This window comes from Chanos chanos, chromosome 10 (genome assembly GCF_902362185.1).
Source record: "Chanos chanos chromosome 10, fChaCha1.1, whole genome shotgun sequence".
Classification (NCBI taxonomy): domain Eukaryota; kingdom Metazoa; phylum Chordata; class Actinopteri; order Gonorynchiformes; family Chanidae; genus Chanos; species Chanos chanos.
In genome coordinates this window covers 6,283,698-6,297,706 of record NC_044504.1, presented here as the reverse complement: position 1 = coordinate 6,297,706, position 14,009 = coordinate 6,283,698, and the positions used below count along the sequence as shown (strand labels likewise).

At 40.6% G+C, this 14,009-nt stretch overlaps 1 protein-coding gene across 2 annotated transcripts in view; it reads left to right on the top strand.

The window, feature by feature from the left end:
* The window catches only part of stxbp5l (syntaxin binding protein 5L), a 126,015-nt gene that overhangs the window by 55,364 nt on the left and 56,642 nt on the right, over nt 1-14,009 (top strand). For both annotated transcript variants that reach the window (XM_030786490.1, XM_030786489.1), the window contains exons 4-5: nt 1,102-1,202; nt 9,380-9,514. In XM_030786490.1, the coding sequence (XP_030642350.1) occupies nt 1,102-1,202; nt 9,380-9,514 (236 nt within the window). The remainder of the gene's footprint in view (nt 1-1,101; nt 1,203-9,379; nt 9,515-14,009) is intronic.

Below are 14,009 nucleotides of genomic sequence, written 5' to 3'. Positions count from 1 at the left end.
CGCTTTAGTGACAAACTTGTCTTATCCTTTCATTTCAGGACTTTTATCTCTGTTTTCTTTTTTTTCCCCCAGACCAATCATTCATTCATTCATTCATTCATTCGTTCGTTCGTTCGTTCGTTCGTTCGTTCATTCATTCATTCATTCTTTTCACAGACTTTGCTTACAGATTCTCTCACGTCCGATCACTCAACAACATCACATTAGAAGAGTCTCTCTGAGTGAAAACCCATTAACATTTTTGTCTCTGCATCCACATCCAAATTTTCTTTAAGCAAAAATTGTAAAAAAAAAAAAAAAAAAAAATCATGAAATATGCATGAAATGCATACAAAAACATTCCCCACACAGGGTATCATTATGAGAAATCTCTCTCACACTCACAGTCATACGCTAAGGAACTCGCTCTTCCAGACCCATGGACTCATTCACATTTTATCATTCTCCATCAAGCTGTTCAAAAAAAAAAAAAGAAAAAAAACCTTTACTTCATGAAATATGAACCTTGAAACTTTGAAATACACTGAAAAACAGTCTGCGTTTGACGATATAATTTTGGATGCATCATTTCATACCCAAAATATGCGCCCAAATGTTTGCAGGACTGTCTGGTAGTTTGTGGTATTCACTACAGTTGTGGCTCAGTGGATCTGTTCATGTGTATGATGCCAGAAATGAAAGATTGAAAAAAAAAATCTTTTGACTTTCTGTCATGAGGAATGAGAAGAGATGGAACGGAGGAAGTGGAAAAGAGAAAATTATCGACAGTTAGCTCTCGGATGGAAACCGAGACCAATTTTTCTTTTACCAATTTCGCATGTGCAGATTCATGAAATTCTTCATCTCTCCGTCTCTCTCTGTTTCTTTAATGAAACAGAGAGAGATAAAAAGAAAGCGAAGGTTTTTTCCTTTCTCTGCAGTTTGTGCTGAAATCTTTTTTCATATATGTAATTACATGGGTCATGTCTTCAAAATGCACAGAAATGACAGCGCGTGTGTGCTGGCTGAGCATATGAGTCTAACTGGAGAACTGCGTGTGAGCGTTGGTTGACTGGCTGATTCTTTAAGGTGAGATAGTGTTGGTGCTCCTGTTGTCCACAGGGGGCGCTGGTCACAGCCTGCGCAGATGATACACTGCACCTCTGGAACCTCAGGCAGAGACGTCCAGCCATCCTACACTCACTCAAATTCAACAGAGAGAGGTGAGTACACACACACACACACACACACACACACACACACACAGACACACACAAACATAGACGCATGCTCACACACACACACACACACACACACACACACACACACACACACACAAACACAAACATAGATGCATGCACACACAGACACACACAAACATAGACGCATGCTCACACAGACACACACACACACACACACACACACACACACACACACACACACACACACACACTCAATGCACATTACACAGGTGTATTCAGTACATCAGAGTCCACGTCTTTGACTGATTGTTTATATGAGCTGCTGATGCACAGAACTTCAATATCAAACACACACAAACTTTTCCAAGGACATACACTTCTATACCATGCCTTTAAAAGCAAATCGAAATAAACAAACAGTAAATAAATAAAGCTAGGTTCATATTTCTACTTACAGAAAAGTTTTTGACTGTACAAGGTTAATGTACAGAAGCTAAAATAAATAAATATGCAATAGATTACATTCTGTTAGCTCAAGGGTGCACAACCAAAAGTTAATATCTCTGTCTAAGTTATCCTCAACAAAATACAAAATCCTGGCCCTATGTGTGTGTGTGTGTGTGTATGTGTTTATGGTGGTGGCGGGGGGTGGTGTTGTGCAGTTCTAGAGACAGTGAAAATAAAGCAATTCCTACTTTAAATCTGTGTAGAGACATAAAATCACTCATATCTGCTTCAGTCCCAAGCAATAAACATGACGGCATGTATTGTGTCTTTGGTCAATTTCAGTGTTCTCATGGAAGCAGAAAAAGCACAGTGTAGACGTATGATGGATTCAAACAAAAAGCCTCATAGGCTGCCAAGAAATGACATAGTAAACCTCATAAAGATACCTAATTATTGGAAATGATTAGAAATTCCTAATGTACACTTCGCTACACAGAGGCTGGCAGACTGAAATAGCCAGTTATGACTAAAGGGTCTCTTCTGTGCTTGGCAGCACCTTCATGTTCTTAATTAAGTAGTTCCTAATCTGCTTTTTAAGTTTTTTTGTTTTTTTTTTTAGAGAAAAAAGGCTGGTTTCAAGGGGGGAAAGTGCCTAGTGTAAAAGGAGAACAGTGTTAGAATGCATCCCACTGAGTGACTTCAATGAGTTCATTACTATAAAATGACCCTAATAGCCACTGTCCTGGCCAATCATATCAGCCTTTGTCATTTAATACAAAGTACCCATAACTGAATCGCTCCTTTCTGTTTAATGTTACTGTAATTATACCGCAGAAGGTGAGTGGATAAAAAGGCAATATACAAAAAGGTACAGTTGCTTTTTAAGTAGATGGTTAATATCTTGTACCTATCTACATTATACTCCTTAAGGAGAAGCGGTTAGTATGCATTTTCTAACTTTGATAATGCCGTGTAAAAGAAAATGCTGCAATAACTTCTGTGTATTGTTGTGAACGCCAGCATATCAATGACATTTTATTTTGGCTCGTTATGTTGACAGAGACATTCAAATTTCTCCAGTAGTCAGCCCATACCAAACATATCAATCGAATAAATCAAATCGGATCTGATAGGTGACTGGGGAACAGGGGGCGGGACAGGGGAGGGGAACAGAGAGTAACAGAGGGCTGGTTGACCCGCAGGCTCTCTGATAACATACGCACAGCCACTCCGCCTGTTGCCCGGCGCGTAAATGGTGTCCCGAAGGGGTGGCTGGCCACACCCTGAGACGGCAGGTATCGCCGTTACTGGACGAACCAAAATATCAGTGATGCTTTCAGCACCACATAGGTAAATAGAACAGTGCCTTCCTCCACTAGGCTTCCTTCCTACAGCGTGGCCACAGTGAGCTTATGACAACATTAATCAACACTTGATTTCGCTTCTTTTTATATGATTTTAATGACATACCTCATGTATGTGGGGAGGAAGAAAGGCATGCAAACCTGTTTATAATAATATACTTCATAATAATACTCAGAAACATTATTTCACTGTTATCTATGTGACTACATTGCGCTGTATTTTTTTTTTTTTTTAAATATTAATCTTAGAGAGAAGGGCAAAAGATTGATAAAGGAAAAGTGAAAGTAAGTTTTGTATGAGGGCATTTGTGTCAGTGAAGATTCTAGAACTGTGCGGAATTCTGTTGGAGTCTCTCAGTCCTGTTCCGTTGGGCTGAGTTTGGAAATTTGGATGGTCGTGAAATATGATTCGGATTGTTTTCCTGCTCATCAAACCATCCAGTTTCCACTGGTGCCCTGTCCTGCAGATGGGAGACGCTGCTACCCTGGAAGAGACCGCTCCCATCAGCAGAGAAATTCTTTCCCTTAAGATGAATGTTATAGCTCAGAATGACTTTCCATCCGTTGTTGTTTACCGTGGCCTCGAAGGGCTTGAATGGATCTAAACCTTGCCAGAAAAAAAACAAAAAGAAAAACAGCAATGCAGTAACAGGGTCTCCAGGACACTGCACCAGGGGAAAACAAGCACCTCAGCCTGTGGGTATCTTTCAATACTGATCTCAGATCCCAATTCATTTGCTTATTGAGAAGAGCCTGAAGCGTGAGTTGCGTAACTCATAAAAATAACCTTTTTTTTTTTTCTTTTTTTTTTACAGTGCTTAGTAGAGCAGCACATGTATTCCTTGTACCACTTTACCCACAAACACGGTCCTGTTGGGTTTAATGAAGGGGATTTGTGCTGTAGCTCAATCTTAGCACCTCCCTCTGTGAAGTTGTCAGCTGAGTACTCCCTCTAAGAGCTTTGCCAGCTCCAGTCTAACTGACAAATGGGACTCAACTGGTCATTATAGCACCAGTTAAACATCTGCATAGGCTTTCTCTGACCTTTTCTCTGTGAAGATTTATCAACTTCCATTTGTTATCATGAAGACATTTGGCGTGAATTCTGAATTTGAGAGCTTTTCCAGTACTAACGTCCAAATTTACTTCAGCGCTCCATGAAACGAATATCTAGATTTCTCCTCTTTTTTGTTGTTTATATGCAACGGGAGAGCGGAATTCTGCTTGGCTCATGTCAGTCATTTTCTTTGCTTCTAAACAGATTGTCTCTTCCTTTCTTTCCAAGGTCAGGACAACTTTGCCGTTATCGTACAAATATTTTCCAAAGTTAATTATAAGGAACGAAAAAGATTTAAAAAAAAAAAAAAAAAAGGTTATTTCAGTAGGCCAATTTCAGTTAGACTTTGGTTATTTTCAAGGTCGCTCTGTTGGATGACTCGGGGCCAGTTTTATAAAGGTCAAGACTCTCTCCCAGAGTTATGAAATAAAACGTTCGACATTGTTTCGCCCATGATCCTCTCTGCTTTATGTCGGATTGGACTGTACGTAAGGTAATCCAGCCCATCTTATGATAAAAACAGTCTGAGTCAGTACCAAAGGAACCAGAGATCTTACTTTAGGGACTTGTGAGAGGTCATGACATTGTGCTAAGCCTTTTTTTGTCTCCTGTACAATTTATCACCCAATCATGTAGGAGATGTTACATTTATCTATCGTGGCATATTGCGGACCGCTGTGTAAAAAAACAGACAACACAGACAAACAGTAGTCTGCAGGAGACGTTAAGCTAGCAAATGAAAAGAGTTAGCGGGCTATAATACATGTTTTGTGAACTCTAGAGGAACTGAACATCAGCCTTGGGTTTTGAGAGCTGAGGCTGAACTGAGAGGATGTGATAGAGTTAAGGATGAGAAACCCTGATTATGAGTCTCTCTCTCTCTCTCTCTCTCTCTCTCTCTCTCTCTCTCTCTCTCTCTCTCTCTCTCCCTGTCCTCCCCCTCCTCCTTTACCTTTTTATGTTTATATCACACTTCTTCAGATGGGCTAGTGGCTTTTCTGAGTAATTGCTCTTACAATCATTTAAACCTGAGCAATTTAATTACTTTTCTTGATGATAACATCTCTCCATGTGACTGGAAGTAATTACAGTGTGTGTGTGTGTGTGTGAATGTTGGTGTGTAGCGGGTAGAGACAGTAATAGTATGTATACTAATTTTGTTCCACAAAGAGTTGAGGTGAAATCATCATAGATGTGACTGACATGTTGTTATTCTAATTATGTTAAGGTAGAGGTGTGTGTGTGCTGTGTCACATTGTGTGTGTGTTCACAGATGTTAAAGACCCCGGCTGACAAGCATTTGGATGCCCGGGGGCTCCAGAAGCGTGTGTGTGTGTGTGTCTCTGTGTCTGTGTGTCTGTGTGTCTGTGTGTTAGTGTTTAGGCTTATGAACTGTCTGTCTGTTTTACAGGTGAGAAGTGAGTACATCAAAACAGCAATCATTTCTTCCATCTCCATGCCTGAAGTGTTTGTATGTGTGTGCGTGTGCGTGTGCGCGCATGTGTGTGCACGCGTGTGTGTCTGCGTGTGTGTATTCATATATTTGTGAGTGCAAGCTTCATCCACTTAATCTTTGAGTGCTGGTTTGCGTGGTATCTCTATTAAGTTGAACTGGTGAGTGGAGGCCTTCACTGTGTCTTTTCATTGGCTTCAAACTGCAGGCATTTTCACCACCAATTACTGCCTGGTCTCTGGCCCCCTGCTGCACTGCAAACACTGAAAAGCCCTTCAGCCTTTCTAACTGTGTATGCAGACATTCACATCAGAGCAACCAAGTGTGTGTGTGTGTGTGTGTTTGTGTGTGTGTCTTAGAGAGAGAGGGAGAGTGAGATAGACAGATTGATAAGTTATGAGCTGCGTGAAGCGCTTACAAAGTGGAATGCAATATATTAAATATTAACTAGCGTAACGTGGCCTTGATAACGCATAGGCAATTACTGTATAGTAAGTGTCCATGATGAGAATACAGCCAAGCTTTGGACCGAACTGCTATGTGATTTAAGTTCAAGATTTAAGTCCCTGTCTGGGAAACTAGCTGAAATTGCCTGCATTCCACATAATAATGGGGTTTGCATGAGGTCCTTTCTCTGTTTCTCTGTTTGGTCGGTGACTTTGCAGCTGAAGTCGCTTCTGTCTGCAGTTATTGATCATAGTGATTGGGCCTCCCATCAGACCATCTCGGTCAAACAAAGCCCCGTCTGTTACGCTGTGGCCATCCTAGTCTGTCCTCTCTCTTTCGCTCTCTCTCTCTCTCTCTCTCTCTCTTTTTTTTCTCACTACATCTCCATGACCCCAAGCATTTTATTTCGAACTAAATTAATATGCAAATTGAAGCGAAACGAGACAGACAGGTCATCTGGATGTGGCGAATGACTTGTGTATACCTGTAGGTAGGGATGTTTGTAGCACAGAGAGAGAGAGAGAGAGAGAGAGAAAGATATCTGAGGCACAGCGGAGTGCCAGAAGTTAGACTCAGGGGGTATATTAGACACCTCAGATACGAGGGGACATCTCAGCATGTTCATCTGTTTGACTCAGACAAAGAAGCACAAGACACTGGCACAGCAGCTCTGGTGAAGCCACTCTCTTCTGTTCTGGAAATTGAATTTGACACACTTCGACTGCAGCCTCCCTCTTTTTTGAGTATGTTTGATTGAGTGGAGGGAAAAAAAGGTCAGTTGGACTATCTGTTGTTTGCACAGAATATTAACAATGGCAAAAAAAAAAAAAAAAAAGATAGATAGGTACACTTTTCTGAGGTAATGCTAATGAAAATTGCTAAAAAGCTATACTGACAACCGTTGTGAAAGTGTTTTCTCTGTGTTTATTGAAAATGTATTCATTTTAGTTCATGTTTCAGATACTCACTTTGGCACAACCTCGTTTTCGTTTCACTGCGGTTTAAAAATGACCTTTACCCAGGTCTCCGGTCAAATCACGTTGTCTTAAGTTAGCAGACACTTTAGTTAAGAATATTCATGGGGTTCTCCAGGTAACTATGGCTAATTATGCTTCAACTGTGCTTTATAAACCACGCGCTAGACCATTAAACCTTTTCCTGATAACCAGGAAACCACTAAACGTTTTGTTAAGTGAGAAACCCTCGTTATTAGCATTCTCACCTTGCCAAGGCGGGTGACCCCTTTCTCGGCCTCATTTGTCACATGTCTGACCCCGCGCGTCAGGACCGCGCGGGGGGCGGGGGGGGGGGGCAGAGGCAAGAACGGGGTATCGGGAGGGGAGACGTGTAATCAGTTCAGACAGGAGTGAATTACAAAGAGCTGGTCTTTATTTTCCATTTAACCCATTTAGCAAAATGATGGATGATAAGACTGGATGGACCTGCGGCGTGATGCCGAACTCCGGCGACGGCAAAATTAATATGCGCCATACCGACTCCGGACATGATGTGAGAGATGAGATTGTTTTATTGATCGTCTAATAATTATGCAGTCCATGCTTTGGATTATGCACAAGTTTCATGCACTAACGGTATGAGGTGCGTAATAACCATGCTGTTGTCCAGTGGGAGGATCATATTCCAGCATGAGAGAAATTAATTGATATTTACATGCGTGTGATTTATGGAAGGTAGTCTCAATATGTGGAGTAAATTGCCAGTCCGGTGAAGGACAAATTCATTGTGCTCATGTATTTGCACCATGACGTACACACACACACACACACACACACACATGGTCACATCATTTATTCATTTTTGATTGGTGAGTCTCAGATGTCGCCTAGGATGTATAACACAATGACACCAAGTTATTTCTTTGTATTTTATTTATAATACACACACAGATCCATCTTTGCTGGCCCTGTCATACGATCGGTGTTCTGGCTTGAATTTCACAGTAATTATTTTATAATGAACACAGAAACGTTTTAGCTAAACGCCTTCTCCCAGTCTTTCTGTCGCTCTAGACATGTAGGGAGGTGAAAAGATGCCATAAACACATACGGTGCCGATGGGAGAGCTGACCTACACTCTTTCCTCGTGACACAGACATATTGGCTGTAGCTAGTCTTTAGGTTCTAGACAGGTTTCACTGTGCTCAGTGCAATGTCTCCTGATAATGACCTGTAATGCTAGGCCCATACACTTTGAATGGCGTTACGAGACCGACTGGAGAAGAGCTAAACAAACAAACAAACAAACAAACAAACAAATAAACGAATAAATAAAAAGGGTTATATTTTGAGCATGTAATTCTGCACGGCAGACCTGACACTTTGTTTTTGGAAGTGGAAGGAGAGAAAGTGTAAACCAGTTATTCTCATACTCTCACATAATCAATGCTGCAACATATACACAGAAAATGTAACCTTCAATTTTAGTTTACTATTAGTCCAAAACCGAGGACATGAGGGAATTAGAAGGTATATTAAATTCAGAAAATTAAATTAACGGATATTTATAACGCGTTGTAATTCATTACATCTTTCACTAAATTACCTCAGGGGAGAGCCAACATATAACAATATTGCACCTTTTAGAAGACTGGGGAGGTAATGAGTCATGGGCCACAGTGGAACGAAGCTTCTTTTCTAAACAGCGTCTCGCTGCTTCTCACTCATGTCTCATTAACTCCTGTTCGCCTCGGGGTAATGATGCTCCTCTTAATTGCTAGCACCCTAAAAATACATGGCTCCAGGACCCCAGGGATAACCAACATCTGATTGATGTGAGGCTAAAAATTTTGACATCACTCAACAGGTATGGTTCTGCACGCTAATTCAGGGAGAGCTCCAAGAGAGCTGTGTGCTTATTTTCAAAGCTAAGCTGAAAGCTGATGAAGTCCAAGTAGTTATAAATATAGGTATAAATACGACATGACTCTATGAATGTTCTGTTGCTCTGAGGGTTCTGAATTTTTACAGGACTTGTGTGGACCAGAACATGTGTGCTGTTTGCTTCCACAGGCATCACTGCTCAAGGGGCCTTTCGTAACCGTCATACAGGCTGTGTTTTAATTAAGATAACACTCTTGGCATAATTACCACAGCCATTGCAAACATTTTTTTTTCAAGCTTTGCTGTAATTAGCTAATATATGATTGTGGTAATTGTGTAAAATTGAAACATGCTCCATAGGAAAGACAGAATGGTAATTATTTGGCTTGAATTTCTCAGAGGTAAAACATTAATTATAGGTTTTGATGTTGAGTCTTGGTTTGCGCTCTCTCTCTCTCTCTCTCTCTCTCTCTCTCTATCCCCCCTCCCCACTCACACATATTTTCTCTCTCTCTCCTTCTCTTTTTCTCTTTCTTTCCCTAAGACAGATATACTAACTTCTGATCACTCCCATCTTCCCTCTCTTTCAGGATCACCTTCTGCCATCTTCCCTTTCAGAGCAAATGGCTTTACGTTGGGACAGAACGCGGGAACACACACATTGTCAATATCGAGTCCTTCATCCTGTCGGGATACGTCATCATGTGGAACAAGGCCATAGAGCTGTGAGTACTCGCGTGCATAATAAAGGTTATGTAGTCAATATGGTTAACAAGACTAATAAAACAAATGAGCTAATGGAATCGATACTGGAAACGGTGCCAACCCCGCCAGCCTGCCTTAAAAGCCGGGGCGTAAGCAGCTAGCGTTTAAGATAATGCAATAACTCTATGTTCTAAAGGCAATGAGATAACGTATGTAACGCTGTAGATACTGTAACGTAACGTAACGTCGTGATGTCAAAGTACCCGTGGAGTTGGTCAATTAATTTAGCAGCAAAATTCCGTGAGAGTTTCATTGTCTTAGCGGCTCTCAGTGGGTTTACAGGTTATTAATCATAAATAACCATTAGACATTATGGGTGAGACATTTCATGTACTCCATAATTAAACCCACATTCTTCATTCAAGAGATTCTGTATGTCATGCACTGTGCTATTACTGCTGTTTGTTGAGTATGCCTGATGCCTTACACGCTGGTAATATTGTTGATATTGTGATGTATCAGCGTGTTCTAAGAGTGACGATGATGATGATAATGATGATGATGATGATGATGATAGTGATGATGATGATGATGCCATATCGTATTAGATCGTATTGTATCTGCCTGGCAGACTGAGTGCTGGGAAACAGACACGTCAAATTCATTGCTTGACTTGCATGGTGGGTTTTTTTTCACCGTAGCGAAAACATAGGATCCCAAGAGTGTTTGTGTTCAAATGCTCACTACGGTGTCAGTCACTGCAATATTGTTGTAAATAACAAGTTAACTGGCAGCTATTTCAAGGTGGGGAGTCACAAAGCTATCACTTAAATCAGAAATATCTCAAAGCTATCACTTAAATCAGAGACATCACAAAACTATCACTTAAATCAAAGACATCACAAAACTATCACTTAAATCAGAGACATCACAAAGCTACCACTTAAATCACCTTTTAAGTCAGAGACGATCCTATTATTTCTCTCTCTCATTCCCTCATGCATTCTCTCTCTCTCTCACACACACGCACATTCACACATACAAACGTTAAGCTTTCCTACCACACACACACACACACACACACAAGCTTCACTGTCCCACGTGTGTAGCTCTGCTCTGACTGGCAAAGACCAAACGAGTGCCAATCACAGTCCTCCCACACACCAGTGTTTCCACAGTTTCCTTCTTGACAGACGTTGCCACAGTGAATCATTAGAATGCATTTCTGAAGGATCGGTGCTTCTGAAGGATCAGTGTTGCCCACTTGCGGCTCTGTCAAGTTCCTCTCAAGTATCTCGCTGTGCCGTGAAGTACTTACCAGCTGAATTTCACCAGTGGAAGCACCCTGTTTCGTCCTAAAGCCCGTTAGCAGAATTCAACAATTATGGATCACTTCTTGGAACACTAATAAGTGCTCTTCCTTGGTACAGTGTTTTCCAATTCATATTTGGAGATGCACAAGACATTTTGGATGTTTGTTCTGATTTATCAATCTATGACACACCTCGATCAAACAGTCTAAGCAGACTAATCAAGCACGCTGGTGGTAGCATCTGGGGTGGGATTTTTTTTTGTTTCGTTTTGTTTGTTTGTTTTTTTATGAGAAAGTGAGAGTGAAAGTGCTTGACATCATTATACTCAATGGTTGAACTCAAATATACGTTTTAAAAATACCGGTACATTACTATGATTTATTAATGCTTAGCTGACATCACAGTAACACCACAACTGCTGCTCCTGTTGCCTGTTTTTTTTTTTAATCTATTTATTTATTTTACATAAAACTACAATAGGAAGTTGTTGAGAAGGTAGACCTCTGTGTTCAGCAACAGGCATCCTTAGATGGAAATGAAGTACCAAGGAGAGACACGAGACATTGCAATTTTTTTTTTTGTCCTCCCACCAGACACACACCCATGTCACGTCAGCGGGGAGAGATTTATCAGCGTCGAGAGAGAGAGGCTCCATAATGTTCAAAGCCTCGCAATCCGTCGCTCAACATGTCCTCTCAAAAAAAAGGAAAGAAGAAGAAGAAGAAGAAAAAAAACTGTCGTCAAACGCTGTGTGACTTCCATTTTTTTTTTAAAAGCTGGTCCATCAAAGCTTTCACGCTGGAGTAGATTTCAACATACATACATCTCAACGCATCTTCTCTGTAGTCACATCTTTCAAAATCGACAGCGAGGCCACGAAAACCGATAAGATGTCCTTTAGCGGTGTTCAGAGCATCTTATGAAACATAGCCCGCTTGAAACCTCATGCACCTGCGTGTCAGCTATCAATAATCTGAGCAGATTATGCAGATTATACTCTTCATCTTCAGCATACCCTTCAAACCCACGCAGCTTCTTAAGTGTCTTATCATCAGATTTCATGTCAGTCTCTCAACCTTGAGGGTTTTTTTTTCCCTCTTTTTTTCCAGATGTGTCTTCTGCACTTTTGAACGCATTGCGTGGAATCTTCAGGGTGCCGTGTGATTCACACCACCTGAAAATATGCCGAACGGCGCCTAGAAATAGACGTAACCCGTCAATTTTTCGCAATAGGCGGCGAAACGAACTTCGAACGAACTATTAGCCTTATTTTCGGCCGACCAATTTCCGGCTCTTTCCGCGTAATGTTCAGAGCCATTAGACCGCGTCAGATTGCTTATAGGTCTCTACGGCGTACACCGCGCTCAGTTCCTTGCCTCTTATCGTTGTGCCTTTGAAGTTGAACTGAAACAGAAAAGCCAAGGGCTTTTACAGACAGATTTTTTTATTATTATTTTGCAAAAAGAACACAAGCCCGTATGCTGTCTTGGCAGAATTTGTACACAACCCACGTTTTCCAGGAGGTCTCAGAGTGCATTTCATGATATTTGTGAGTGTTTCCTGTGCCCTGAGACTTTGATGGAGGGGGGGGGGGGGGGATAAAACATGCTTGAGAAAGCCATCCGTTCTTCACTTCAATGCGATCCAGTTGCACCTGGGTTTTTGCCTCTTGTGCCTAAGGCTGATGCAATTGAGTGTGAAAAGGAGAGTTCTCCCTCTTTCTCGCAAACAGAAAATCCCTTTCAATCATTCGGCAAGAGACCTAAAGCACTACTCTTCTCTCTATACACTCTGTTTTCCTCTCTTCAGCTGTCTTTCACTCTCGCTTACATGGATACACCTTTGCCCTATTTCTGTCATGACCTTTCACTTCCTCTCTTTATTTCCCACCGTTTTTGTTTTACACTGAATTTTCATTTTCTCTACCTGTGTTTAAGCTAAGCTTTTTTCCATTAACAACTTTATTTGTGATTATCTGTGCTGGTCAAGCTAATAACAAAATTAGCAAGCTAAGCTATCAGTTACTCTACCAAAAAAAAAAAAAAAAAAAAAAAAAAAAAAATATATATATATATATATATATATATATATATATATATACACACACACACACACACATATACTCACATATATATAGTTCAGCTACATGAAAGCTATCCCTCAGAGAATTGTAGCTAATTACATTACAAGCTGAACAAATGCTTTGTGATATCAGTGTTTCTGGGATTACTCTCAGTGTTTAGAGTATGTCTGAACTACTCTGTTGAATGGACTAATGTTGTCATTGTCAAGTTTTAGCTTTTAGCTTTAGTAAAGTTTGCATTCCTTTTCTGGCCTTGAAAGATGAAATGCAGAAATGAAACGGTTTAAAGACATCAAATTTGTACTCGGGCCGCTGTTTCAGAAAAAAAAAAAATGTGGAAGATGTAAAAGGATTCTATTCAAATATTTTAAAAACTATGAAGTAGTCAAATAAGTTTACTTGAGAACATTTGCTACATGAAGTCTTCATCTCTATCCTTTCACTCTTTTGCTAATTAGTCATTCACAACGCTACTTATAGACTCAGAATATCTTACCTCTTTCCCCTCTCCCTAGGGCTCCCTTTAGGTGTCCAACGTAATGCCTGACTGGAATATTGGCATAAATACAGATGGTGTCAGTTTAGATCAAAGAAAACAGTCGGGGATCAATGACCTCATTTGCATACACATCAATATTCTGAGCCTTTTCTTAACAGGGCCTGCTGACGTGTAGTGACACTCCTTATATAAATGCCTTCTTCTGAAAAACCCGTTCAGGTTGAAGCCTTTTTGTCTGGTCAGACTAAGACAAGTTGCACACGACTGTAATATACTAAAAAAAAAAAAAAAAATGAACGTATGTGTAATCGCTGCATTCAGCTCGCAACACGTCAGCGTGGTTTGCATACGACGTGGTTTGCTCGCGCCTGACCTTCACAAACCCCCACTTTTGGACTAATGTTGGGGGGGGGGGAAATTGTTGATATTTTGTGTTAGTGTAAAAGAACAGGAAAAAGAAAGGACAAAAACCAAAAAAAACCAGCGATAATTTGTGATAAAATCCATTCTTTCTATAGCCACATATGCTGATGTGGTAAAATGGAATACTCATATGTTTCATCATGGTCATGGAGTGGCGCTGATTAAGGTCTTCTGAAATGACATAACTATAGAAAGAA